Source organism: Manacus candei, unplaced genomic scaffold (assembly GCF_025592945.1).
Source record: "Manacus candei isolate 608988 ecotype Guabito, Panama unplaced genomic scaffold, ASM2559294v1 h1tg000037l, whole genome shotgun sequence".
Taxonomy (NCBI): domain Eukaryota; kingdom Metazoa; phylum Chordata; class Aves; order Passeriformes; family Pipridae; genus Manacus; species Manacus candei.
Window position 1 is genome coordinate 18352738 of NW_026138085.1, and position 23129 is coordinate 18375866.

General features: G+C 61.4%; 2 protein-coding genes across 2 annotated transcripts; both read left to right on the forward strand.

Annotated features, from left to right (window-relative positions):
- The first annotated feature begins 2817 nt into the window (after window positions 1–2817).
- Window positions 2818–4591, forward strand: LOC127474002 (spidroin-1-like). Its single transcript, XM_051794289.1, has 3 exons — window positions 2818–3809; window positions 4261–4355; window positions 4575–4591. The coding sequence occupies exons 1-3, from the start codon at window positions 3046–3048 to the stop codon at window positions 4589–4591; spliced, it is 876 nt and encodes a 291-aa protein (XP_051650249.1). The 5' UTR covers window positions 2818–3045.
- A 2038-nt stretch (window positions 4592–6629) lies between these two features.
- LOC127474003 (uncharacterized) lies at window positions 6630–23126 on the forward strand. Its single transcript, XM_051794290.1, has 5 exons — window positions 6630–6638; window positions 7201–7474; window positions 13750–13836; window positions 18654–18740; window positions 21835–23126. Exons 1-5 carry the CDS (start codon window positions 6630–6632, stop codon window positions 22353–22355), a joined length of 978 nt encoding a protein of 325 aa, XP_051650250.1. The 3' UTR covers window positions 22356–23126.
- Window positions 23127–23129: the final 3 nt, after the last annotated feature.

The window sequence follows — 23129 nt, forward strand, 5'->3', positions numbered from 1 at the left end:
CACTTTTATGCACACAATTGCCTTTATGTTGAGAGGGTCTAACATTTCATTTACTAGTCGTACTCACTGTGGGAAAACTCCTGTCCTGAAGGAGTCCACCATTTGCCTTTTTTTTTGTAAAACAGATGTTGCTCACTGGTTTAGTGCTAATATTTGAGCTAATTGTGTGAAAATGATTGGGAAATAAGATTGTGTCTTCCATTCAGATGGATAGAGAGTTCTTAAAAATAAATTTCCAAAGGGATTTGTTGAGACTATCCCTGTATCTTCCTGCACCAGTGAAGAGTACTAGTTTGACTTAGTAAGAAAGACTGAATTGCAGTGCCAAAATCAGTAGCTCTGCTCACCTTGAGTTCTGGCTGTCCAAAGGACAGTTCTCTGCAGGCACAGCTACACAGAGTTTGGCTTCCCGGCGCTGCTGAAAATGCCACCTAGATGTCCTAGAAAATGTCCTAGAATCCCACCTGACTGGAGGTTGCTTTCCATGCTTAGTCAGAAGTTCTGTGTAACCTTAGTTGAAATGTAAGACCTGCATAGTGACTTCTGCTCTCTGACTGGGGGACAGGCTGCTGGGTTTGGGTGAGGTTTCTCTTCTCCTGATGTTTTAAATGTTCTCAGAATCCACATGTAAATCTTTGTCTTCGGGAGAAAGCTCAAAATAAACAAAAGAGAGAGCAGCTGGAACACTTGTGGAAGGACATGGGCAGCATGTGTGTGCAGGGCAGCACACTGGCAGGTACCTCCCCAGGAAGATAAAGTTTACTGCAGAAGTTTTCTGAAGAGTTTGCCTTGTGAAGTAGTGCAGTGCTTCTTTGTCCTCACAGCAGACGTGTGAAAGCAGCTCCATGTTAGAGGAGAGGGGCTTTAGTTCCTGTGGGATTGGTCACACTCAGCTCTTCTGTGTCAGTCACAGGTTTGGAAGAAACCCCACTGTGTAGCTAAAGCAGTGGACCTACTAGAAATAATGAAATACTTTAGAAAAGGCGAAACAGTCAGATCAGAATATGAGAAAGCTCTGCTGTTGGCTGCACTGTTCCTTAGATAAGGCGAGTAGGTGCTGATGGAGTCTGTCCTGTGTCTGGGATCCACAAGCAGCTTTCTGTCTCCTTAGAGCAGGTGTTCATTGCTGGGTTTCTGTGCAGACAGAAGTTGTCAGTGCACACGCTCCCTTACCTTCAGCAAGCTGGTTTGTGTACAACCGTTTCTGTTCCCTTCAAGGACCTGATGCTTCTGCAATGGGTCCCTCTGAGCTAATACTAACACGAGGAACTCTCGATGAAGAGCAAGAAGAGAGGGAGAGTGACGCTGATGGCATTGACCATGAAGGTAAGGGAATGAGGTCTAAAAGCTGCCTCTCAAGAAATCCCCTCTATTTCATGACCTGGATGGACTGTAAGGAGAGCTTAGAAAACAAGCAAACATTCAGTCACCTGACGTGTCAGAATCTGTAGCAGAAGCTCAGCTGCAATGGTCAGTGCAGGGATATCACTCTGTAACCTTTGTGAAAGTTCAATTGTAAATTTTCTATTCAAGTAATTAATAGGTGTATAACACACATAAACCAGAGAACTTGTTAGGCTTGGGGCATGCAGTGACCTCTGAACCTGTTTGATGCACAGATGTGTCCATCATCTTTTTGGCCTTACAGTTTCTGCCCCTGGCTCTCTTCCCTTTTCCTGTGACTGTGGTCTTGGAGCAATGTTCTAAGTTGTTACAGTGTGATTTTTCTCTTATATAGCTCACAGACTTAATCTTCATTCTTTCCCTGTTTCACTGATGGGTAGGATCACTTATTTCCTTTGCCCTATAATGTAGTTGAAGATGGAATAGACTTTCTATGTTGCTTTGGCTATCCTGATTCTAGCTTTTTTTCAGAAGCACAAGTAGAACAAGTACTGAAATAGCGCTGAACTTCAACAGCAACGGGGACTGCGCAGGAGAAGGAGGGTGGGCAGCGGGCCTGGGGCGGGCAGGGGGATGGGGGTGGGGGCGGGCACTTAAAAGATTTCGGCCGGGGAGCTGATCTCAGCCAGCACCCAGTCGGGGCAGTCTAAGTCCCCGTAGAAGCAGAACTGCTGCGTGGGGAGAGGCGCACTGCCGCTCTGCGTCCTCCCCGCTCCCCGCCGCCGACTCCCGGCCCACCACATCGCCGCTGCTCCCCGGTCCCCCATGCCGCACAGTCCGCCTTCGAGACCCGGAACCGCCCCGTGTGCCGGTGCGGGGCTCCCCGAGGGGCTCTGCAGGAGCCTTGGGGCCGGGACCCCGGGGGTGCAGCCCGACCAAGGAGCGGGGCAGGGGACGGGGTCCCGGAAGCGGGACCCGGGACGGCCACGGAGCCGCGGGAAGGGCCCCTCCGACACGGCCCTAGTCCCTCCTCCCGACCACCCGAGCACCTCCCGCCACCCGCGGCCGCGGCCCCGCGGGCTCCAAGCCCCGCCAATCCGGGCCCGAGGCAGGGTCTGGCCCGCCAATCCCGGCCCGCCTTTCTCGGCGCCGTCCAATCACAGCCCGCCTTTTCAATCCAGCCGCGGTCCCACAAGCTCTGCCCGCTCAGCCGCGGCGCGGCCCCTCCGCGCGACACCGTTCCCCCGTTCCCCTCAGGCGCTGCTGGGACCAGGGAAGGGCGGTGGGAGCTCCGCGGTCACGTCCCGTCCGGGAGCTCTCCCAGGAGAAGGGGAGGGAGGCGGGGAGCGGGCGGGAGGGGCTCCGGGAGCGGGCCCGGCGGGGATTGGCGGGGCTGGCACGGGGGGCGGGGCTATGCGGGCCGCGGGCTATAAATAGCGGGGGAGGAGGCGCGGGGAGGGCAGTTCGGCGGCGGAGGTGGAAGCGGAGGTGGAAGCGGCGCTGGAGCTGCAGGAGCCGGGGCGAGATCGGCGGTGAGCTGGGGCGGGACTCCCGCGGCTGCCGCTCCAGGCACGTGGCCTGTCTTGGGCACAGGGGCCGCTCTCTCCGGGAGGTTGTGGCTCCCGACGTGCAGGTCCGATCCCGGCCCGCCACTCCCAGCCAGCTGTTCTCCGCTCCGTCCAATCGTAGCCCGCCCTTTCAATGGGGCCGCGGTCGCGTAAGCTGTGCCCGCTCAGCCGCGTCGCGGCGCCGCCCCCCTTCCCCACGTTCTCCTCAGGCGCTGTAGGTGCCGGCGCCTTTGGTTCCGGAGCCGCGCCTGCGCTGCCGCAGCCCCCGACAGGCCCTGTTGGGACCAGGGAGGGCGGGTGGCACAGCTCCGCGCTCACGTCCCGTCTGGGAGTTCTTCCGGGAGGCGGGGAGGGGGCGGGAGCGGCGGCGGCTCTTTCAATGGGGCCGCGGTCGAACAAGCTCTGCCCGCTCAGCCGCGGCGCGGAGCCCCCCCCTCTCCACCTCGGCCCCCGCGTTCCCCTCAGGCGCCGCTCTCGGCGCCTTTGCTTCGGGATCCGGCGGAGCCGCGCCTGCGCTGCCGCGGTGCCCGCAGGCGCTGTTGAAAGGGCTGGTGGGAGGTCCGCGGTCCCGTCCCGTCCCGTAGCTCTCCCGGGAGAAGGGGAGGGAGGTGGGCAGCGGGCGGGAGCGGAGCAGCCCCTGGGAGCGGGGCCTGAGGGGACAGCGGGGTTCTTGGGGACTGGCAGGGCGGGAACGGGCAGGCGGCGATTGGCGGGGCCGGACGCTGCCGGACGCTGGGATTGGCTGGGCTGGCACGAGGGGGGCGGGGCTGTGCGGGCCGCGGGCTATAAACGGCGTGGGCGGGGGGCCTGGAGGGCAGTTCGGCGGCGGGGCTGGGGCGGCGTTGGAGCGGCGGGAGCGGCCCGGGATCGGCGCGGCCGCTGGGCCGAGGAGCGGCGGTGAGCCGGGGTGGGACCCTCGCGGCTGCCGCTCCAGGGAGCGGGGGGGAGCCATGGGGCAGCACCCCCTCGGCTGCCGATCCAGGGGGAGCCGGGGTCGGTCCCCCACAGCTGCCGAGGCAGGGCGTTGGGCAGGCGGTATCCCGGGCAGCTGTGCCGGCCAGCTTTGGTCAGTGCTCAGTGGGGGAGCAACCCGTGCTCAGGGGTGCTCCCCCGAACCAGAAAGACTAGGATACAGCCTCTCGGTGGGGCTGGTATTGAAAGTATTGTTACAAAGAAAAGTAATAAAAGATGTTTCATTCTATTATAATTTTATTTTATTTTTATTTTCATCTTTGACTACTTGACTGTTTATTCTATTGTTTTGTTGCTGTTCCCGTTGGGATGGGTGGGACAGCTCCTAGAGATATTTAAGTGAACGACAAAGACTGATTTGTGATCTTGTCAACAGCTCCGGGCTGCAGAGATACCCAGGAGCAGATTTAGGCAGAGACAGCAGAAAGCTGAGGCAGAGACAGCAGAAAGCTGAGGCAGAGACAGCAGAAAGCTGAGGCAGAGGCAGCAGAAAGCTGAGGCAGAGACAGCAGAAAGCTGAGGCAGAGGCAGCAGAAAGCTGAGGCAGAGGCAGCAGAAAGCTGAGGCAGAGGCAGCAGAAAGCTGAGGCAGAGGCAGCAGAAAGCTGAGGCAGAGGCAGCAGAAAGCTGAGAACCTGGAGCTCAGGCAGCGGAGCTGGTGGAGACATAAAAACGGTAGGACTGTGGGCAGAACAAGAGTGGGGCTGACTTAGGGAGCATGGACCTGGCATAAGTACTGCAGGGATGGAGCTGGGATAAAAATAGTCAGACCTGGCCTGGAATGTGGGCTTGAGAGCTGGGGTGGAAAGCTCAGACCTTTAAAAAAAGGAAGATGCTAGGATTGGGACGTGCAGCAGCTTTACCAGGAGCTGACAGCAGAGCTGGCAGAGAAATAAAGGTTGTGGGTCTGGGTATGGGATAGGGAGAGTGGTGCTCGGAAAGGGACTGTGGAGCAGGGATAGGGACTGTGGCACTGCAGCAGATATCACTGTAGGATTGAGACAGGGACTGGCACCGTCGCTGAAACATCTGTGTGTCTGTGGAATAGGGATTGATGGGCAGGAACATGGACTGGGGGGCAAGAACTGAAATCAGTCTAGGGCAGGGATCTGGACTTTGGAGTTGGAATCGGGTTTGTGGGGATGGAGGAGTACCTGGGGGACTGGGATTGGGAATGTAAAGTTGGAGATGGAAAGTGGCAGAGCTGGAGGCAAGCTGAAGATCCTGCAGTGAGAACCTGGAGCAGCTTCCTGTGGCGGCACTGGCAAGATGCAGAGCTACTGCTGAGAGAGCAGAGCTGGCAGTGCAATAAAGCTTGTGGGTCTCGAGCTGAAATCACTGAGGGGCTGGGATAGGGATGGGTTCTGGGCTTGGGACTGTAACACTTGGGCAGGAATCAGTGTGGGGCGGAGATAGGGCCTGTGGCACTGTCGCTGAAATCCCTGTGTGTCTTTGGAATTGGGATTATAATTGGGAATGTGGACTGCGAGGCTGGGGCTGAAATCAGCATAGTGCTAGGATTGCATCTGTGGAGCTGGGAGGGTGTCTGGAGCTCAGATAGGACCTGTGGCACCGTCGCTGAAATCCCTGTGTGGCTGTGGAATAGGGATTGATGGGCAGGAATGTGGATTGGGTGGGAGAGCTGAAATCAGTCTAGTGCTGGGCTTGTGTCTTTGGTATTGGGATAGGAATTTTGGGGCTGGAGGAGCACCTGGAGGACTGGGACTGGGAGTGTGAGGTTGGAGCTGGAAAGTGGCGGAGCTGGAGGCAAGATGAAGATCCTGCAGTGAGAACCTGGAGCAGCTTCCCATGGTGGTGCTGGCAAGATGCAGAGCTACTGCTGAGAGAGCAGAGCTGGCAGTGCAATAAAGCTTGTGGGTCTCGAGCTGAAATCACTGAGGGGCTGGGATAGGGATGGGCTCTGGGCTGGGGACAGTAACACTTGGGCAGTAATCAGAGCAATCACTGTGAGATAGGGCCTGTGGCACCGTCGCTGAAATCCCTGTGTGGTTGGAATTGGGATTGTAAATTGGGAATGCGGACTGGGAGGCTGGGTCTGAAGTCAGTATAGTGCTAGGATTGCATCTCTGGAGCTGGGAGAGTTGTGTGGAGTTCAGATAGGGACTTGCACCGTTGCTTAAAAACCTGTGCGGCTGTGGACTAGTGATTGATGGGCAGGAACATGGACTGGGTGAGGAGAGCTGAAATTAGTCTAGTGCTGGGTTTGTGAGTTTTGAATTGGGCTGGGGTTTGTGGGGATGGAGGAGTAATCGGGGGACTGGGATTGGGAGTGTGAGGTTGGAGCTGGAAAGTCTCAGAGCTAGAGCTGAGATGAAGATCCTGCAGTGAGAACCTGGAGCAGCTTCCTGTGGCGGCGCTGGCAAGATGCAGAGCTGTTAGTGAGAGAGCAGAGCTGGCAGTGCAATAAAGCTTGTGGGTCTCGAGCTGAAATCACTAAGGGGCTGGGATAGAGTTGGGGGCTAGAATATGGACTGGATGTTTTGGTCAGGGACTGTTGGTTTTGAGTAGAAATTAGTGTGAGATTGGGATTTTATTTTTGTGCACTCTGGGGAGTCTAGTAATTCTATTGCAAGCCATTGGAGGGAACTGGGAGTGCTGGGTAGAATCAGCTGTTCTATGGAGAAGGCCCAGGTGTTAACAATGAGGGGGAGGAGGGGCCAGAGTTTGGGCTGAGGCCCCTCGGCTGTTGTTCGGGCTCAGGAGCTGTAGCAGGACTTCTTAGACCATGACTCAGGTGAGTCTGTTTCAATTTCACCTTTCCAGTCTCTTCCCACTGTCCCCAGTCCCTCCTGAGTCCCTCCCAGTTTCTCCCAAGTGCCCCAAACCCCATCCCAGTGCAGTCAGTCCCCTCCCTATTCCTTCGCCAGTGCCTCCACTCCTTCCCAATTGCTCCCACTGCACTCCAGTCCCTCCCAGTCCATCCCTAGTGCCCTCAGTCCAACCAAGCTCCCTGCGCAGTTCCCTCCAAAAACTCCCCAGTGCTCCCAGTCCTTCCCAAGTTGCCTCAACCACATTGCAGTACCTCCCCAGTGCCTTCAGTCCCATCCCAGTTCCCTCCCCATTGATCCAACTTGCTCGCAAGTGCCCCCAGTGCAGCCCAGTCCCAACCCAGTGCCCCTGGTACGTCCCCAGTACCCTCAGTGCCATCCTAGTTCTCTCAGTCCCATCCAAGTGCCTCCAGTCCTTCCCCACTGCATCCCAGTGCTACTAGTCCTTCCCAAGCACAGTCAAGAGACATCATCAGTGCCCCCAGTCCCTCCCCAGTCCCATCCCAGTCCCTCCTAAATGATTCCTAGTCCCTCCCCAGTGCTTCGAATCAAATCCCAGTCCCTTCCCAGTACATCTGCGCCCCATCCCAGTACTCTCAGTCCCATCCAAGTCCCATCCCAGTTCCCTCCCCAGTGCCCCTGACCCATCCCCAGCCCTCCCGTGACCTCAGTCCCTCCCCAGGGCATCCCGGGTCTTTTCCCCTGTGCATCCCAGGCCCATCCCAGGCCCACTCCCCAGTCCTGCCACAGTCCCCTTGCAGTCCCACCCCAGTCCAATGCCAGTCCCTGCAGTGGCTTTCCCGTTGCTCCCAGTCCCTCCCCAGTGCATTCCGCTCCTTTCTCCCATGCATCCCATTCCCATCCCAGTACCATCCCAGGTCCCTTCCCAGCCCCCTCGCAGTCCCTCCCTGCTCCCTCCCCAGTTCCCCCAGTCCTAGCCCAGTGTCACCTGTGCTCCCAGTCCCACCCCAGTGTCCCCTCTCTCATCCCCCCAGTCTCTCCCCACTTCCCCCAGTGCAACCCACCACCTCCTTGCCCTCCCAAGTGTGCTCTCGCAGCGCAACCCAGTCCTTCCCCAGTTTGCCTAGTCCCATCCCAGGCCCTCCTAAGTCATTCCCAGGCCCTCCCCAGTCCCTTCCCAGTACAACTGAGGGCACTGGAGAGGCCCTGGGGGCACTTGGGGGAACTGGACTGCGACTGGGATTCTCTGGGGAGGGACTGGAGGCACTGGGATAGGACTGAGAGGCACTGGAGAGGCACTACGACACACTGGGCCACCACTGGGATAGGACTGGGATCACCAGGGAGGGAATTGGAATGGGACTGGGGGCAGTGGGATGGGACTGGGCGAACTGGGGAAGGACTGAGTTGCACTGTAGGAAGACACTTGGGAAGGAATGGGTGTGCTGGCTTGCACTGAGAGAAGTGGGAAGGGACTGGGATGAGGATGGGGGTACTGGGGTGGGACTGGGAGCATCTCCAGTGCCCTCAGTCCCATCCCAGTGCCCCCACTCTCATCCCAGTCCCATCCCACTTCTCTCAGTGCAAGCCAGCACAACCATTCCTTCCCAAGTGTCCTACTGCAGTGCAACCCAGTCCTTCCCCAGTTCGCCCAGTCCCAACCCAGTCCCTTCCCACTGCCCCCAGTCCCATCCCAATTCCCTCCCCAGTCCCATCCCAGTCCCATCCCAGTGGTGACGCAGTGTGTCCTAGTGCCTCCCAATTGCCCCTCAGTCCTATCCCAGTGCCTCCAGTCCCTCCCCAGAGAATCCCAGTCCCAGCCCAGTTCCCCCAAGTGCCCCCAGGACCTCTCCAGTGCCTTCAGTCCCGGCCCAGTCCCTCCCCAGTGCATCTCACTCCCATCCCAGTGCTCCCAGTCCCCCCCCGCCCCCCGAAAATCTCAGTCCCACCCCTGTGTCCCCACTCCCAGCCCAAATCCCCCCAGTGCCCCCAGTCCCTCTCCAGTGTCCCCAGTCCCAGTCCCATCCCTCCCCACTGCCCGCAGTCCCTCCCAGTGCATGCCAGTCCTTTTCCCCGATGCATCCCGCTCCCTCCCTAGAACATCCAAGTCCCATCCCAGTTCCCTCCCCAGTGCCCCTGACCCATCCCCAGCCCTCCCGTGACCTCAGTCCCTCCCCAGGGCATCCCGGGTCTTTTCCCCTGTGCATCCCATTCCCATCCCAGTACCATCCCAGGTCCCTTCCCAGCCCCCTCGCAGTCCCTCCCTGCTCCCTCCCCAGTTCCCCCAGTCCTAGCCCAGTGTCACCTGTGCTCCCAGTCCCACCCCAGTGCCCCCACTCTCATCCCCCCAGTCTCTCCCCACTTCCCCCAGTGCAACCCACCACCTCCTTGCCCTCCCAAGTGTGCTCTCGCAGTGCAACCCACTCCTTCCCCAGTTTGCCTAGTCCCATCCCAGGCCCTCCTAAGTCATTCCCAGTCCCTCCCTAGTCCCTCCCCAGTACAACTGCATCCCATCCCAGTGGCAGCAGTACCATCCCAGTGCTCCCAGTCCCTCCCCAGAGATTCTCAGCCCCATCCCAGGCACACTCTCCAGTCCCCTCCCCAGTGCTGTCACAGTCCCTGCCCAGTCCCTTCCCAGTCCTATCCCAGTCCCTGCAGTCCCTTTCCCAGAGCTTCCAGTCCCATCCCAGTGCCTGTAGACCCACTGTCCCCAATCCCTCCCCAATGACTCCTGTCCCATCCTAGTTCCCCCAGTCCGTCCCCTGAGAATCCCAGTTGCAGTCCAGTGCCCCCAGTGCCAGCCCAGTTCTCCCCAGTCCATCTCCAGTGCCCTCAGTCCCATCCCAGTCCCTCCCTACTACCCCAATCCCGCCCCAGTGCCTCTAGTCTCAGCCCAATGCCCCCAGTCGCCCCCAGTGCATCCAACTCCCTTGAAGTGTCTCCACTCCCTCCCCACTGCCCCCAGTCCCTCCCCAGTGTGTTGTGCTCCTTTTCCCTGTGCATCCCATTCCCATCCCAGTCACTTTGCAGTCCCTCCCTGATCCCTCCCCAGTTCTCCCAGTCCTAGCCCAGTGCCACCAGTGCTCCCAGTCCCACCCCAGTGCCCCCACTCTCATCCCAGTCCCTTCCCACTTCTCTCAGTGCAAGCCAGCGCACCTATTACTTCCAAAGTGTCCTCTTGCAGTGCAACCCAGTCCTTCCCCAGTTCGCCCAGTCCCAACCCAGTCCCTTCCCACTGCCCCCAGTCCCATCCCAATTCCCTCCCCGGTGATCCCAGTCCCGTCGCAGTGGTGACGCAGTGTGTCCTAGTGACTCCCAATTGCCCCTCAGTCCTATCCCAGTGCCCCCAGTCCCTCCCCAGAGAATCCCAGTCCCAGCCCAGTTCCCCCAAGTGCCCCCAGGACCTCTCCAGTGTCCCCAGTCCCATCCCCATCCCTCCCCACTGCCCGCAGTCCCTCCCAGTGCATGCCAGTCCTTTTCCCCGATGCATCCCGCTCCCTCCCTAGAACATCCAAGTCCCATCCCAGTTCCCTCCCCAGTGCCCCTGACCCATCCCCAGCCCTCCCGTGACCTCAGTCCCTCCCCAGGGCATCCCGGGTCTTTTCCCCTGTGCATCCCATTCCCATCCCAGTACCATCCCAGGTCCCTTCCCAGCCCCCTCGCAGTCCCTCCCTGCTCCCTCCCCAGTTCTCCCAGTCCTAGCCCAGTGTCACCTGTGCTCCCAGTCCCACCCCAGTCCCATCCCCATCCCTCCCCACTGCCCGCAGTCCCTCCCAGTGCATGCCAGTCCTTTTCCCCAATGCATCCCGCTCCCTCCCTAGAACATCCAAGTCCCATCCCAGTTCCCTCCCCAGTGCCCCTGACCCATCCCCAGCCCTCCCGTGACCTCAGTCCCTCCCCAGGGCATCCCGGGTCTTTTCCCCTGTGCATCCCAGGCCCATCCCAGGCCCACTCCCCAGTCCTGCCACAGTCCCCTTGCAGTCCCACCCCAGTCCAATGCCAGTCCCTGCAGTGGCTTTCCCGTTGCTCCCAGTCCCTCCCCAGTGCATTCCGCTCCTTTCTCCCATGCATCCCATTCCCATCCCAGTACCATCCCAGGTCCCTTCCCAGCCCCCTCGCAGTCCCTCCCTGCTCCCTCCCCAGTTCCCCCAGTCCTAGCCCAGTGTCACCTGTGCTCCCAGTCCCACCCCAGTGTCCCCTCTCTCATCCCCCCAGTCTCTCCCCACTTCCCCCAGTGCAACCCACCACCTCCTTGCCCTCCCAAGTGTGCTCTCGCAGCGCAACCCAGTCCTTCCCCAGTTTGCCTAGTCCCATCCCAGGCCCTCCTAAGTCATTCCCAGGCCCTCCCCAGTCCCTTCCCAGTACAACTGAGGGCACTGGAGAGGCCCTGGGGGCACTTGGGGGAACTGGACTGCGACTGGGATTCTCTGGGGAGGGACTGGAGGCACTGGGATAGGACTGAGAGGCACTGGAGAGGCACTACGACACACTGGGCCACCACTGGGATAGGACTGGGATCACCAGGGAGGGAATTGGAATGGGACTGGGGGCAGTGGGATGGGACTGGGCGAACTGGGGAAGGACTGAGTTGCACTGTAGGAAGACACTTGGGAAGGAATGGGTGTGCTGGCTTGCACTGAGAGAAGTGGGAAGGGACTGGGATGAGGATGGGGGTACTGGGGTGGGACTGGGAGCATCTCCAGTGCCCTCAGTCCCATCCCAGTGCCCCCACTCTCATCCCAGTCCCATCCCACTTCTCTCAGTGCAAGCCAGCACAACCATTCCTTCCCAAGTGTCCTACTGCAGTGCAACCCAGTCCTTCCCCAGTTCGCCCAGTCCCAACCCAGTCCCTTCCCACTGCCCCCAGTCCCATCCCAATTCCCTCCCCAGTCCCATCCCAGTCCCATCCCAGTGGTGACGCAGTGTGTCCTAGTGCCTCCCAATTGCCCCTCAGTCCTATCCCAGTGCCTCCAGTCCCTCCCCAGAGAATCCCAGTCCCAGCCCAGTTCCCCCAAGTGCCCCCAGGACCTCTCCAGTGCCTTCAGTCCCGGCCCAGTCCCTCCCCAGTGCATCTCACTCCCATCCCAGTGCTCCCAGTCCCCCCCCGCCCCCCGAAAATCTCAGTCCCACCCCTGTGTCCCCACTCCCAGCCCAAATCCCCCCAGTGCCCCCAGTCCCTCTCCAGTGTCCCCAGTCCCAGTCCCATCCCTCCCCACTGCCCGCAGTCCCTCCCAGTGCATGCCAGTCCTTTTCCCCGATGCATCCCGCTCCCTCCCTAGAACATCCAAGTCCCATCCCAGTTCCCTCCCCAGTGCCCCTGACCCATCCCCAGCCCTCCCGTGACCTCAGTCCCTCCCCAGGGCATCCCGGGTCTTTTCCCCTGTGCATCCCATTCCCATCCCAGTACCATCCCAGGTCCCTTCCCAGCCCCCTCGCAGTCCCTCCCTGCTCCCTCCCCAGTTCCCCCAGTCCTAGCCCAGTGTCACCTGTGCTCCCAGTCCCACCCCAGTGCCCCCACTCTCATCCCCCCAGTCTCTCCCCACTTCCCCCAGTGCAACCCACCACCTCCTTGCCCTCCCAAGTGTGCTCTCGCAGTGCAACCCACTCCTTCCCCAGTTTGCCTAGTCCCATCCCAGGCCCTCCTAAGTCATTCCCAGTCCCTCCCTAGTCCCTCCCCAGTACAACTGCATCCCATCCCAGTGGCAGCAGTACCATCCCAGTGCTCCCAGTCCCTCCCCAGAGATTCTCAGCCCCATCCCAGGCACACTCTCCAGTCCCCTCCCCAGTGCTGTCACAGTCCCTGCCCAGTCCCTTCCCAGTCCTATCCCAGTCCCTGCAGTCCCTTTCCCAGAGCTTCCAGTCCCATCCCAGTGCCTGTAGACCCACTGTCCCCAATCCCTCCCCAATGACTCCTGTCCCATCCTAGTTCCCCCAGTCCGTCCCCTGAGAATCCCAGTTGCAGTCCAGTGCCCCCAGTGCCAGCCCAGTTCTCCCCAGTCCATCTCCAGTGCCCTCAGTCCCATCCCAGTCCCTCCCTACTACCCCAATCCCGCCCCAGTGCCTCTAGTCTCAGCCCAATGCCCCCAGTCGCCCCCAGTGCATCCAACTCCCTTGAAGTGTCTCCACTCCCTCCCCACTGCCCCCAGTCCCTCCCCAGTGTGTTGTGCTCCTTTTCCCTGTGCATCCCATTCCCATCCCAGTCACTTTGCAGTCCCTCCCTGATCCCTCCCCAGTTCTCCCAGTCCTAGCCCAGTGCCACCAGTGCTCCCAGTCCCACCCCAGTGCCCCCACTCTCATCCCAGTCCCTTCCCACTTCTCTCAGTGCAAGCCAGCGCACCTATTACTTCCAAAGTGTCCTCTTGCAGTGCAACCCAGTCCTTCCCCAGTTCGCCCAGTCCCAACCCAGTCCCTTCCCACTGCCCCCAGTCCCATCCCAATTCCCTCCCCGGTGATCCCAGTCCCGTCGCAGTGGTGACGCAGTGTGTCCTAGTGACTCCCAATTGCCCCTCAGTCCTATCCCAGTGCCCCCAGTCCCTCCCCAGAGAATCCCAGTCCCAGCCCAGTTCCCCCAAGTGCCCCCAGGACCTCTCCAGTGTCCCCAGTCCCATCCCCATCCCTCCCCACTGCCCGCAGTCCCTCCCAGTGCATGCCAGTCCTTTTCCCCGATGCATCCCGCTCCCTCCCTAGAACATCCAAGTCCCATCCCAGTTCCCTCCCCAGTGCCCCTGACCCATCCCCAGCCCTCCCGTGACCTCAGTCCCTCCCCAGGGCATCCCGGGTCTTTTCCCCTGTGCATCCCATTCCCATCCCAGTACCATCCCAGGTCCCTTCCCAGCCCCCTCGCAGTCCCTCCCTGCTCCCTCCCCAGTTCTCCCAGTCCTAGCCCAGTGTCACCTGTGCTCCCAGTCCCACCCCAGTCCCATCCCCATCCCTCCCCACTGCCCGCAGTCCCTCCCAGTGCATGCCAGTCCTTTTCCCCAATGCATCCCGCTCCCTCCCTAGAACATCCAAGTCCCATCCCAGTTCCCTCCCCAGTGCCCCTGACCCATCCCCAGCCCTCCCGTGACCTCAGTCCCTCCCCAGGGCATCCCGGGTCTTTTCCCCTGTGCATCCCAGGCCCATCCCAGGCCCACTCCCCAGTCCTGCCACAGTCCCCTTGCAGTCCCACCCCAGTCCAATGCCAGTCCCTGCAGTGGCTTTCCCGTTGCTCCCAGTCCCTCCCCAGTGCATTCCGCTCCTTTCTCCCATGCATCCCATTCCCATCCCAGTACCATCCCAGGTCCCTTCCCAGCCCCCTCGCAGTCCCTCCCTGCTCCCTCCCCAGTTCCCCCAGTCCTAGCCCAGTGTCACCTGTGCTCCCAGTCCCACCCCAGTGTCCCCTCTCTCATCCCCCCAGTCTCTCCCCACTTCCCCCAGTGCAACCCACCACCTCCTTGCCCTCCCAAGTGTGCTCTCGCAGCGCAACCCAGTCCTTCCCCAGTTTGCCTAGTCCCATCCCAGGCCCTCCTAAGTCATTCCCAGGCCCTCCCCAGTCCCTTCCCAGTACAACTGAGGGCACTGGAGAGGCCCTGGGGGCACTTGGGGGAACTGGACTGCGACTGGGATTCTCTGGGGAGGGACTGGAGGCACTGGGATAGGACTGAGAGGCACTGGAGAGGCACTACGACACACTGGGCCACCACTGGGATAGGACTGGGATCACCAGGGAGGGAATTGGAATGGGACTGGGGGCAGTGGGATGGGACTGGGCGAACTGGGGAAGGACTGAGTTGCACTGTAGGAAGACACTTGGGAAGGAATGGGTGCGCTGGCTTGCACTGAGAGAAGTGGGAAGGGACTGGGATGAGGATGGGGGTACTGGGGTGGGACTGGGAGCATCTCCAGTGCCCTCAGTCCCATCCCAGTGCCCCCACTCTCATCCCAGTCCCATCCCACTTCTCTCAGTGCAAGCCAGCACAACCATTCCTTCCCAAGTGTCCTACTGCAGTGCAACCCAGTCCTTCCCCAGTTCGCCCAGTCCCAACCCAGTCCCTTCCCACTGCCCCCAGTCCCATCCCAATTCCCTCCCCAGTCCCATCCCAGTCCCATCCCAGTGGTGACGCAGTGTGTCCTAGTGCCTCCCAATTGCCCCTCAGTCCTATCCCAGTGCCTCCAGTCCCTCCCCAGAGAATCCCAGTCCCAGCCCAGTTCCCCCAAGTGCCCCCAGGACCTCTCCAGTGCCTTCAGTCCCGGCCCAGTCCCTCCCCAGTGCATCTCACTCCCATCCCAGTGCTCCCAGTCCCCCCCCGCCCCCCGAAAATCTCAGTCCCACCCCTGTGTCCCCACTCCCAGCCCAAATCCCCCCAGTGCCCCCAGTCCCTCTCCAGTGTCCCCAGTCCCATCCCCATCCCTCCCCACTGCCCGCAGTCCCTCCCAGTGCATGCCAGTCCTTTTCCCCGATGCATCCCGCTCCCTCCCTAGAACATCCAAGTCCCATCCCAGTTCCCTCCCCAGTGCCCCTGACCCATCCCCAGCCCTCCCGTGACCTCAGTCCCTCCCCAGGGCATCCCGGGTCTTTTCCCCTGTGCATCCCATTCCCATCCCAGTACCATCCCAGGTCCCTTCCCAGCCCCCTCGCAGTCCCTCCCTGCTCCCTCCCCAGTTCTCCCAGTCCTAGCCCAGTGTCACCTGTGCTCCCAGTCCCATCCCAGTGCCCCCACTCTCATCCCCCCAGTCTCTCCCCACTTCCCCCAGTGCAACCCACCACCTCCTTGCCCTCCCAAGTGTGCTCTCGCAGTGCAACCCACTCCTTCCCCAGTTTGCCTAGTCCCATCCCAGGCCCTCCTAAGTCATTCCCAGTCCCTCCCTAGTCCCTCCCCAGTACAACTGCATCCCATCCCAGTGGCAGCAGTACCATCCCAGTGCTCCCAGTCCCTCCCCAGAGATTCTCAGCCCCATCCCAGGCACACTCTCCAGTCCCCTCCCCAGTGCTGTCACAGTCCCTGCCCAGTCCCTTCCCAGTCCTATCCCAGTCCCTGCAGTCCCTTTCCCAGAGCTTCCAGTCCCATCCCAGTGCCTGTAGACCCACTGTCCCCAATCCCTCCCCAATGACTCCTGTCCCATCCTAGTTCCCCCAGTCCGTCCCCTGAGAATCCCAGTTGCAGTCCAGTGCCCCCAGTGCCAGCCCAGTTCTCCCCAGTCCATCTCCAGTGCCCTCAGTCCCATCCCAGTCCCTCCCTACTACCCCAATCCCGCCCCAGTGCCTCTAGTCTCAGCCCAATGCCCCCAGTCGCCCCCAGTGCATCCAACTCCCTTGAAGTGTCTCCACTCCCTCCCCACTGCCCCCAGTCCCTCCCCAGTGTGTTGTGCTCCTTTTCCCTGTGCATCCCATTCCCATCCCAGTCACTTTGCAGTCCCTCCCTGATCCCTCCCCAGTTCTCCCAGTCCTAGCCCAGTGCCACCAGTGCTCCCAGTCCCACCCCAGTGCCCCCACTCTCATCCCAGTCCCTTCCCACTTCTCTCAGTGCAAGCCAGCGCACCTATTACTTCCAAAGTGTCCTCTTGCAGTGCAACCCAGTCCTTCCCCAGTTCGCCCAGTCCCAACCCAGTCCCTTCCCACTGCCCCCAGTCCCATCCCAATTCCCTCCCCGGTGATCCCAGTCCCGTCGCAGTGGTGACGCAGTGTGTCCTAGTGACTCCCAATTGCCCCTCAGTCCTATCCCAGTGCCCCCAGTCCCTCCCCAGAGAATCCCAGTCCCAGCCCAGTTCCCCCAAGTGCCCCCAGGACCTCTCCAGTGTCCCCAGTCCCATCCCCATCCCTCCCCACTGCCCGCAGTCCCTCCCAGTGCATGCCAGTCCTTTTCCCCGATGCATCCCGCTCCCTCCCTAGAACATCCAAGTCCCATCCCAGTTCCCTCCCCAGTGCCCCTGACCCATCCCCAGCCCTCCCGTGACCTCAGTCCCTCCCCAGGGCATCCCGGGTCTTTTCCCCTGTGCATCCCATTCCCATCCCAGTACCATCCCAGGTCCCTTCCCAGCCCCCTCGCAGTCCCTCCCTGCTCCCTCCCCAGTTCTCCCAGTCCTAGCCCAGTGTCACCTGTGCTCCCAGTCCCACCCCAGTCCCATCCCCATCCCTCCCCACTGCCCGCAGTCCCTCCCAGTGCATGCCAGTCCTTTTCCCCGATGCATCCCGCTCCCTCCCTAGAACATCCAAGTCCCATCCCAGTTCCCTCCCCAGTGCCCCTGACCCATCCCCAGCCCTCCCGTGACCTCAGTCCCTCCCCAGGGCATCCCGGGTCTTTTCCCCTGTGCATCCCATTCCCATCCCAGTACCATCCCAGGTCCCTTCCCAGCCCCCTCGCAGTCCCTCCCTGCTCCCTCCCCAGTTCTCCCAGTCCTAGCCCAGTGTCACCTGTGCTCCCAGTCCCACCCCAGTGCCCCCACTCTCATCCCCCCAGTCTCTCCCCACTTCCCCCAGTGCAACCCACCACCTCCTTGCCCTCCCAAGTGTGCTCTCGCAGTGCAACCCACTCCTTCCCCAGTTTGCCTAGTCCCATCCCAGGCCCTCCTAAGTCATTCCCAGTCCCTCCCTAGTCCCTCCCCAGTACAACTGCATCCCATCCCAGTGGCAGCAGTACCATCCCAGTGCTCCCAGTCCCTCCCCAGAGATTCTCAGCCCCATCCCAGGCACACTCTCCAGTCCCCTCCCCAGTGCTGTCACAGTCCCTGCCCAGTCCCTTCCCAGTCCTATCCCAGTCCCTGCAGTCCCTTTCCCAGAGCTTCCAGTCCCATCCCAGTGCCTGTAGACCCACTGTCCCCAATCCCTCCCCAATGACTCCTGTCCCATCCTAGTTCCCCCAGTCCGTCCCCTGAGAATCCCAGTTGCAGTCCAGTGCCCCCAGTGCCAGCCCAGTTCTCCCCAGTCCATCTCCAGTGCCCTCAGTCCCATCCCAGTCCCTCCCTACTACCCCAATCCCGCCCCAGTGCCTCTAGTCTCAGCCCAATGCCCCCAGTCGCCCCCAGTGCATCCAACTCCCTTGAAGTGTCTCCACTCCCTCCCCACTGCCCCCAGTCCCTCCCCAGTGTGTTGTGCTCCTTTTCCCTGTGCATCCCATTCCCATCCCAGTCACTTTGCAGTCCCTCCCTGATCCCTCCCCAGTTCTCCCAGTCCTAGCCCAGTGCCACCAGTGCTCCCAGTCCCACCCCAGTGCCCCCACTCTCATCCCAGTCCCTTCCCACTTCTCTCAGTGCAAGCCAGCGCACCTATTACTTCCAAAGTGTCCTCTTGCAGTGCAACCCAGTCCTTCCCCAGTTCGCCCAGTCCCAACCCAGTCCCTTCCCACTGCCCCCAGTCCCATCCCAATTCCCTCCCCGGTGATCCCAGTCCCATCGCAGTGGTGACGCAGTGTGTCCTAGTGACTCCCAATTGCCCCTCAGTCCTATCCCAGTGCCTCCAGTCCCTCCCCAGAGAATCCCAGTCCCAGCCCAGTTCCCCCAAGTGCCCCCAGGACCTCTCCAGTGTCCCCAGTCCCATCCCCATCCCTCCCCACTGCCCGCAGTCCCTCCCAGTGCATGCCAGTCCTTTTCCCCGATGCATCCCGCTCCCTCCCTAGAACATCCAAGTCCCATCCCAGTTCCCTCCCCAGTGCCCCTGACCCATCCCCAGCCCTCCCGTGACCTCAGTCCCTCCCCAGGGCATCCCGGGTCTTTTCCCCTGTGCATCCCATTCCCATCCCAGTACCATCCCAGGTCCCTTCCCAGCCCCCTCGCAGTCCCTCCCTGCTCCCTCCCCAGTTCTCCCAGTCCTAGCCCAGTGTCACCTGTGCTCCCAGTCCCACCCCAGTCCCATCCCCATCCCTCCCCACTGCCCGCAGTCCCTCCCAGTGCATGCCAGTCCTTTTCCCCAATGCATCCCGCTCCCTCCCTAGAACATCCAAGTCCCATCCCAGTTCCCTCCCCAGTGCCCCTGACCCATCCCCAGCCCTCCCGTGACCTCAGTCCCTCCCCAGGGCATCCCGGGTCTTTTCCCCTGTGCATCCCAGGCCCATCCCAGGCCCACTCCCCAGTCCTGCCACAGTCCCCTTGCAGTCCCACCCCAGTCCAATGCCAGTCCCTGCAGTGGCTTTCCCGTTGCTCCCAGTCCCTCCCCAGTGCATTCCGCTCCTTTCTCCCATGCATCCCATTCCCATCCCAGTACCATCCCAGGTCCCTTCCCAGCCCCCTCGCAGTCCCTCCCTGCTCCCTCCCCAGTTCCCCCAGTCCTAGCCCAGTGTCACCTGTGCTCCCAGTCCCACCCCAGTGTCCCCTCTCTCATCCCCCCAGTCTCTCCCCACTTCCCCCAGTGCAACCCACCACCTCCTTGCCCTCCCAAGTGTGCTCTCGCAGCGCAACCCAGTCCTTCCCCAGTTTGCCTAGTCCCATCCCAGGCCCTCCTAAGTCATTCCCAGGCCCTCCCCAGTCCCTTCCCAGTACAACTGAGGGCACTGGAGAGGCCCTGGGGGCACTTGGGGGAACTGGACTGCGACTGGGATTCTCTGGGGAGGGACTGGAGGCACTGGGATAGGACTGAGAGGCACTGGAGAGGCACTACGACACACTGGGCCACCACTGGGATAGGACTGGGATCACCAGGGAGGGAATTGGAATGGGACTGGGGGCAGTGGGATGGGACTGGGCGAACTGGGGAAGGACTGAGTTGCACTGTAGGAAGACACTTGGGAAGGAATGGGTGCGCTGGCTTGCACTGAGAGAAGTGGGAAGGGACTGGGATGAGGATGGGGGTACTGGGGTGGGACTGGGAGCATCTCCAGTGCCCTCAGTCCCATCCCAGTGCCCCCACTCTCATCCCAGTCCCATCCCACTTCTCTCAGTGCAAGCCAGCACAACCATTCCTTCCCAAGTGTCCTACTGCAGTGCAACCCAGTCCTTCCCCAGTTCGCCCAGTCCCAACCCAGTCCCTTCCCACTGCCCCCAGTCCCATCCCAATTCCCTCCCCAGTCCCATCCCAGTCCCATCCCAGTGGTGACGCAGTGTGTCCTAGTGCCTCCCAATTGCCCCTCAGTCCTATCCCAGTGCCTCCAGTCCCTCCCGAGAGAATCCCAGTCCCAGCCCAGTTCCCCCAAGTGCCCCCAGGACCTCTCCAGTGCCTTCAGTCCCGGCCCAGTCCCTCCCCAGTGCATCTCACTCCCATCCCAGTGCTCCCAGTCCCCCCCCGCCCCCCGAAAATCTCAGTCCCACCCCTGTGTCCCCACTCCCAGCCCAAATCCCCCCAGTGCCCCCAGTCCCTCTCCAGTGTCCCCAGTCCCATCCCCATCCCTCCCCACTGCCCGCAGTCCCTCCCAGTGCATGCCAGTCCTTTTCCCCGATGCATCCTGCTCCCTCCCTAGAACATCCAAGTCCCATCCCAGTTCCCTCCCCAGTGCCCCTGACCCATCCCCAGCCCTCCCGTGACCTCAGTCCCTCCCCAGGGCATCCCGGGTCTTTTCCCCTGTGCATCCCATTCCCATCCCAGTACCATCCCAGGTCCCTTCCCAGCCCCCTCGCAGTCCCTCCCTGCTCCCTCCCCAGTTCTCCCAGTCCTAGCCCAGTGTCACCTGTGCTCCCAGTCCCACCCCAGTGCCCCCACTCTCATCCCCCCAGTCTCTCCCCACTTCCCCCAGTGCAACCCACCACCTCCTTGCCCTCCCAAGTGTGCTCTCGCAGTGCAACCCACTCCTTCCCCAGTTTGCCTAGTCCCATCCCAGGCCCTCCTAAGTCATTCCCAGGCCCTCCCTAGTCCCTCCCCAGTACAACTGCATCCCATCCCAGTGGCAGCAGTACCATCCCAGTGCTCCCAGTCCCTCCCCAGAGATTCTCAGCCCCATCCCAGGCACACTCTCCAGTCCCCTCCCCAGTGCTGTCACAGTCCCTGCCCAGTCCCTTCCCAGTCCTATCCCAGTCCCTGCAGTCCCTTTCCCAGAGCTTCCAGTCCCATCCCAGTGCCTGTAGACCCACTGTCCCCAATCCCTCCCCAATGACTCCTGTCCCATCCTAGTTCCCCCAGTCCGTCCCCTGAGAATCCCAGTTGCAGTCCAGTGCCCCCAGTGCCAGCCCAGTTCTCCCCAGTCCATCTCCAGTGCCCTCAGTCCCATCCCAGTCCCTCCCTACTACCCCAATCCCGCCCCAGTGCCTCTAGTCTCAGCCCAATGCCCCCAGTCGCCCCCAGTGCATCCAACTCCCTTGAAGTGTCTCCACTCCCTCCCCACTGCCCCCAGTCCCTCCCCAGTGTGTTGTGCTCCTTTTCCCTGTGCATCCCATTCCCATCCCAGTCACTTTGCAGTCCCTCCCTGATCCCTCCCCAGTTCTCCCAGTCCTAGCCCAGTGCCACCAGTGCTCCCAGTCCCACCCCAGTGCCCCCACTCTCATCCCAGTCCCTTCCCACTTCTCTCAGTGCAAGCCAGCGCACCTATTACTTCCAAAGTGTCCTCTTGCAGTGCAACCCAGTCCTTCCCCAGTTCGCCCAGTCCCAACCCAGTCCCTTCCCACTGCCCCCAGTCCCATCCCAATTCCCTCCCCGGTGATCCCAGTCCCATCGCAGTGGTGACGCAGTGTGTCCTAGTGACTCCCAATTGCCCCTCAGTCCTATCCCAGTGCCCCCAGTCCCTCCCCAGAGAATCCCAGTCCCAGCCCAGTTCCCCCAAGTGCCCCCAGGACCTCTCCAGTGTCCCCAGTCCCATCCCCATCCCTCCCCACTGCCCGCAGTCCCTCCCAGTGCATGCCAGTCCTTTTCCCCGATGCATCCCGCTCCCTCCCTAGAACATCCAAGTCCCATCCCAGTTCCCTCCCCAGTGCCCCTGACCCATCCCCAGCCCTCCCGTGACCTCAGTCCCTCCCCAGGGCATCCCGGGTCTTTTCCCCTGTGCATCCCATTCCCATCCCAGTACCATCCCAGGTCCCTTCCCAGCCCCCTCGCAGTCCCTCCCTGCTCCCTCCCCAGTTCTCCCAGTCCTAGCCCAGTGTCACCTGTGCTCCCAGTCCCACCCCAGTCCCATCCCCATCCCTCCCCACTGCCCGCAGTCCCTCCCAGTGCATGCCAGTCCTTTTCCCCAATGCATCCCGCTCCCTCCCTAGAACATCCAAGTCCCATCCCAGTTCCCTCCCCAGTGCCCCTGACCCATCCCCAGCCCTCCCGTGACCTCAGTCCCTCCCCAGGGCATCCCGGGTCTTTTCCCCTGTGCATCCCAGGCCCATCCCAGGCCCACTCCCCAGTCCTGCCACAGTCCCCTTGCAGTCCCACCCCAGTCCAATGCCAGTCCCTGCAGTGGCTTTCCCGTTGCTCCCAGTCCCTCCCCAGTGCATTCCGCTCCTTTCTCCCATGCATCCCATTCCCATCCCAGTACCATCCCAGGTCCCTTCCCAGCCCCCTCGCAGTCCCTCCCTGCTCCCTCCCCAGTTCCCCCAGTCCTAGCCCAGTGTCACCTGTGCTCCCAGTCCCACCCCAGTGTCCCCTCTCTCATCCCCCCAGTCTCTCCCCACTTCCCCCAGTGCAACCCACCACCTCCTTGCCCTCCCAAGTGTGCTCTCGCAGCGCAACCCAGTCCTTCCCCAGTTTGCCTAGTCCCATCCCAGGCCCTCCTAAGTCATTCCCAGGCCCTCCCCAGTCCCTTCCCAGTACAACTGAGGGCACTGGAGAGGCCCTGGGGGCACTTGGGGGAACTGGACTGCGACTGGGATTCTCTGGGGAGGGACTGGAGGCACTGGGATAGGACTGAGAGGCACTGGAGAGGCACTACGACACACTGGGCCACCACTGGGATAGGACTGGGATCACCAGGGAGGGAATTGGAATGGGACTGGGGGCAGTGGGATGGGACTGGGCGAACTGGGGAAGGACTGAGTTGCACTGTAGGAAGACACTTGGGAAGGAATGGGTGCGCTGGCTTGCACTGAGAGAAGTGGGAAGGGACTGGGATGAGGATGGGGGTACTGGGGTGGGACTGGGAGCATCTCCAGTGCCCTCAGTCCCATCCCAGTCCCTCCCTACTACCCCCAGTTCCGCTCCAGTGCCCCTAGTTGCACCCAGTGCATCCAACTCCCTTGAAGTGTCTCCAGTCCCATCCCAGTCCCTCCCCAGTGCGTCGTGCTACTTTTCCCTGTGCATCCCAGGAGAGGGACCGGCGACGCATGCGCAGTGGCTCTCGTGCCGGTGCAGCGCTCCCTGCTCGAGTCAAGGGCCGGTTCCGGCGGCAGAGCGGGACTCGCGGTCTCCCGTCTCTTCCGGGGTGTTTGGGGGGGGAATAACGTGAAGATTTCTTGGGGTGAAAGCGCAGAAATTAGCGAGGAGGGACGCTAATTTGGGTAAAATCGGTCACCGGAAGTAGAGAGCGACCGGAAGTCCTCCAAGGCCCCGGCCCAGAAGTCCGCCAAGCCCACAGTAAAGATGGCGCCGCCAGGACCGCAACGACCACACTAAAGATGGCGGCCCCTGCCCGAAAGTCCGCCAAGCCCACAGTAAAGATGGCGCCGCCAGGACCGGAGTG

What these genes read in the sequence shown, in the direction of transcription:
- LOC127474002 (XM_051794289.1), top strand. Translation starts at nt 3,046, where the DNA reads ATGGGGCCGCGGTCGCGTAAGCTGTGCCCGCTCAGCCGCGTCGCGGCG. An exon ending in CGCTGGGCCGAGGAGCGGCG is followed by an intron (nt 3,810 to 4,260) that starts GTGAGCCGGGGT and finishes TCTTGTCAACAG; the next exon opens with CTCCGGGCTGCAGAGATACC.
- LOC127474003 (XM_051794290.1), top strand. An exon ending in GTCCCTGCAGTGGCTTTCCC is followed by an intron (nt 7,475 to 13,749) that starts GTTGCTCCCAGT and finishes TGTGCATCCCAG; the next exon opens with GCCCATCCCAGGCCCACTCC. An exon ending in GTCCCTGCAGTGGCTTTCCC is followed by an intron (nt 13,837 to 18,653) that starts GTTGCTCCCAGT and finishes TGTGCATCCCAG; the next exon opens with GCCCATCCCAGGCCCACTCC.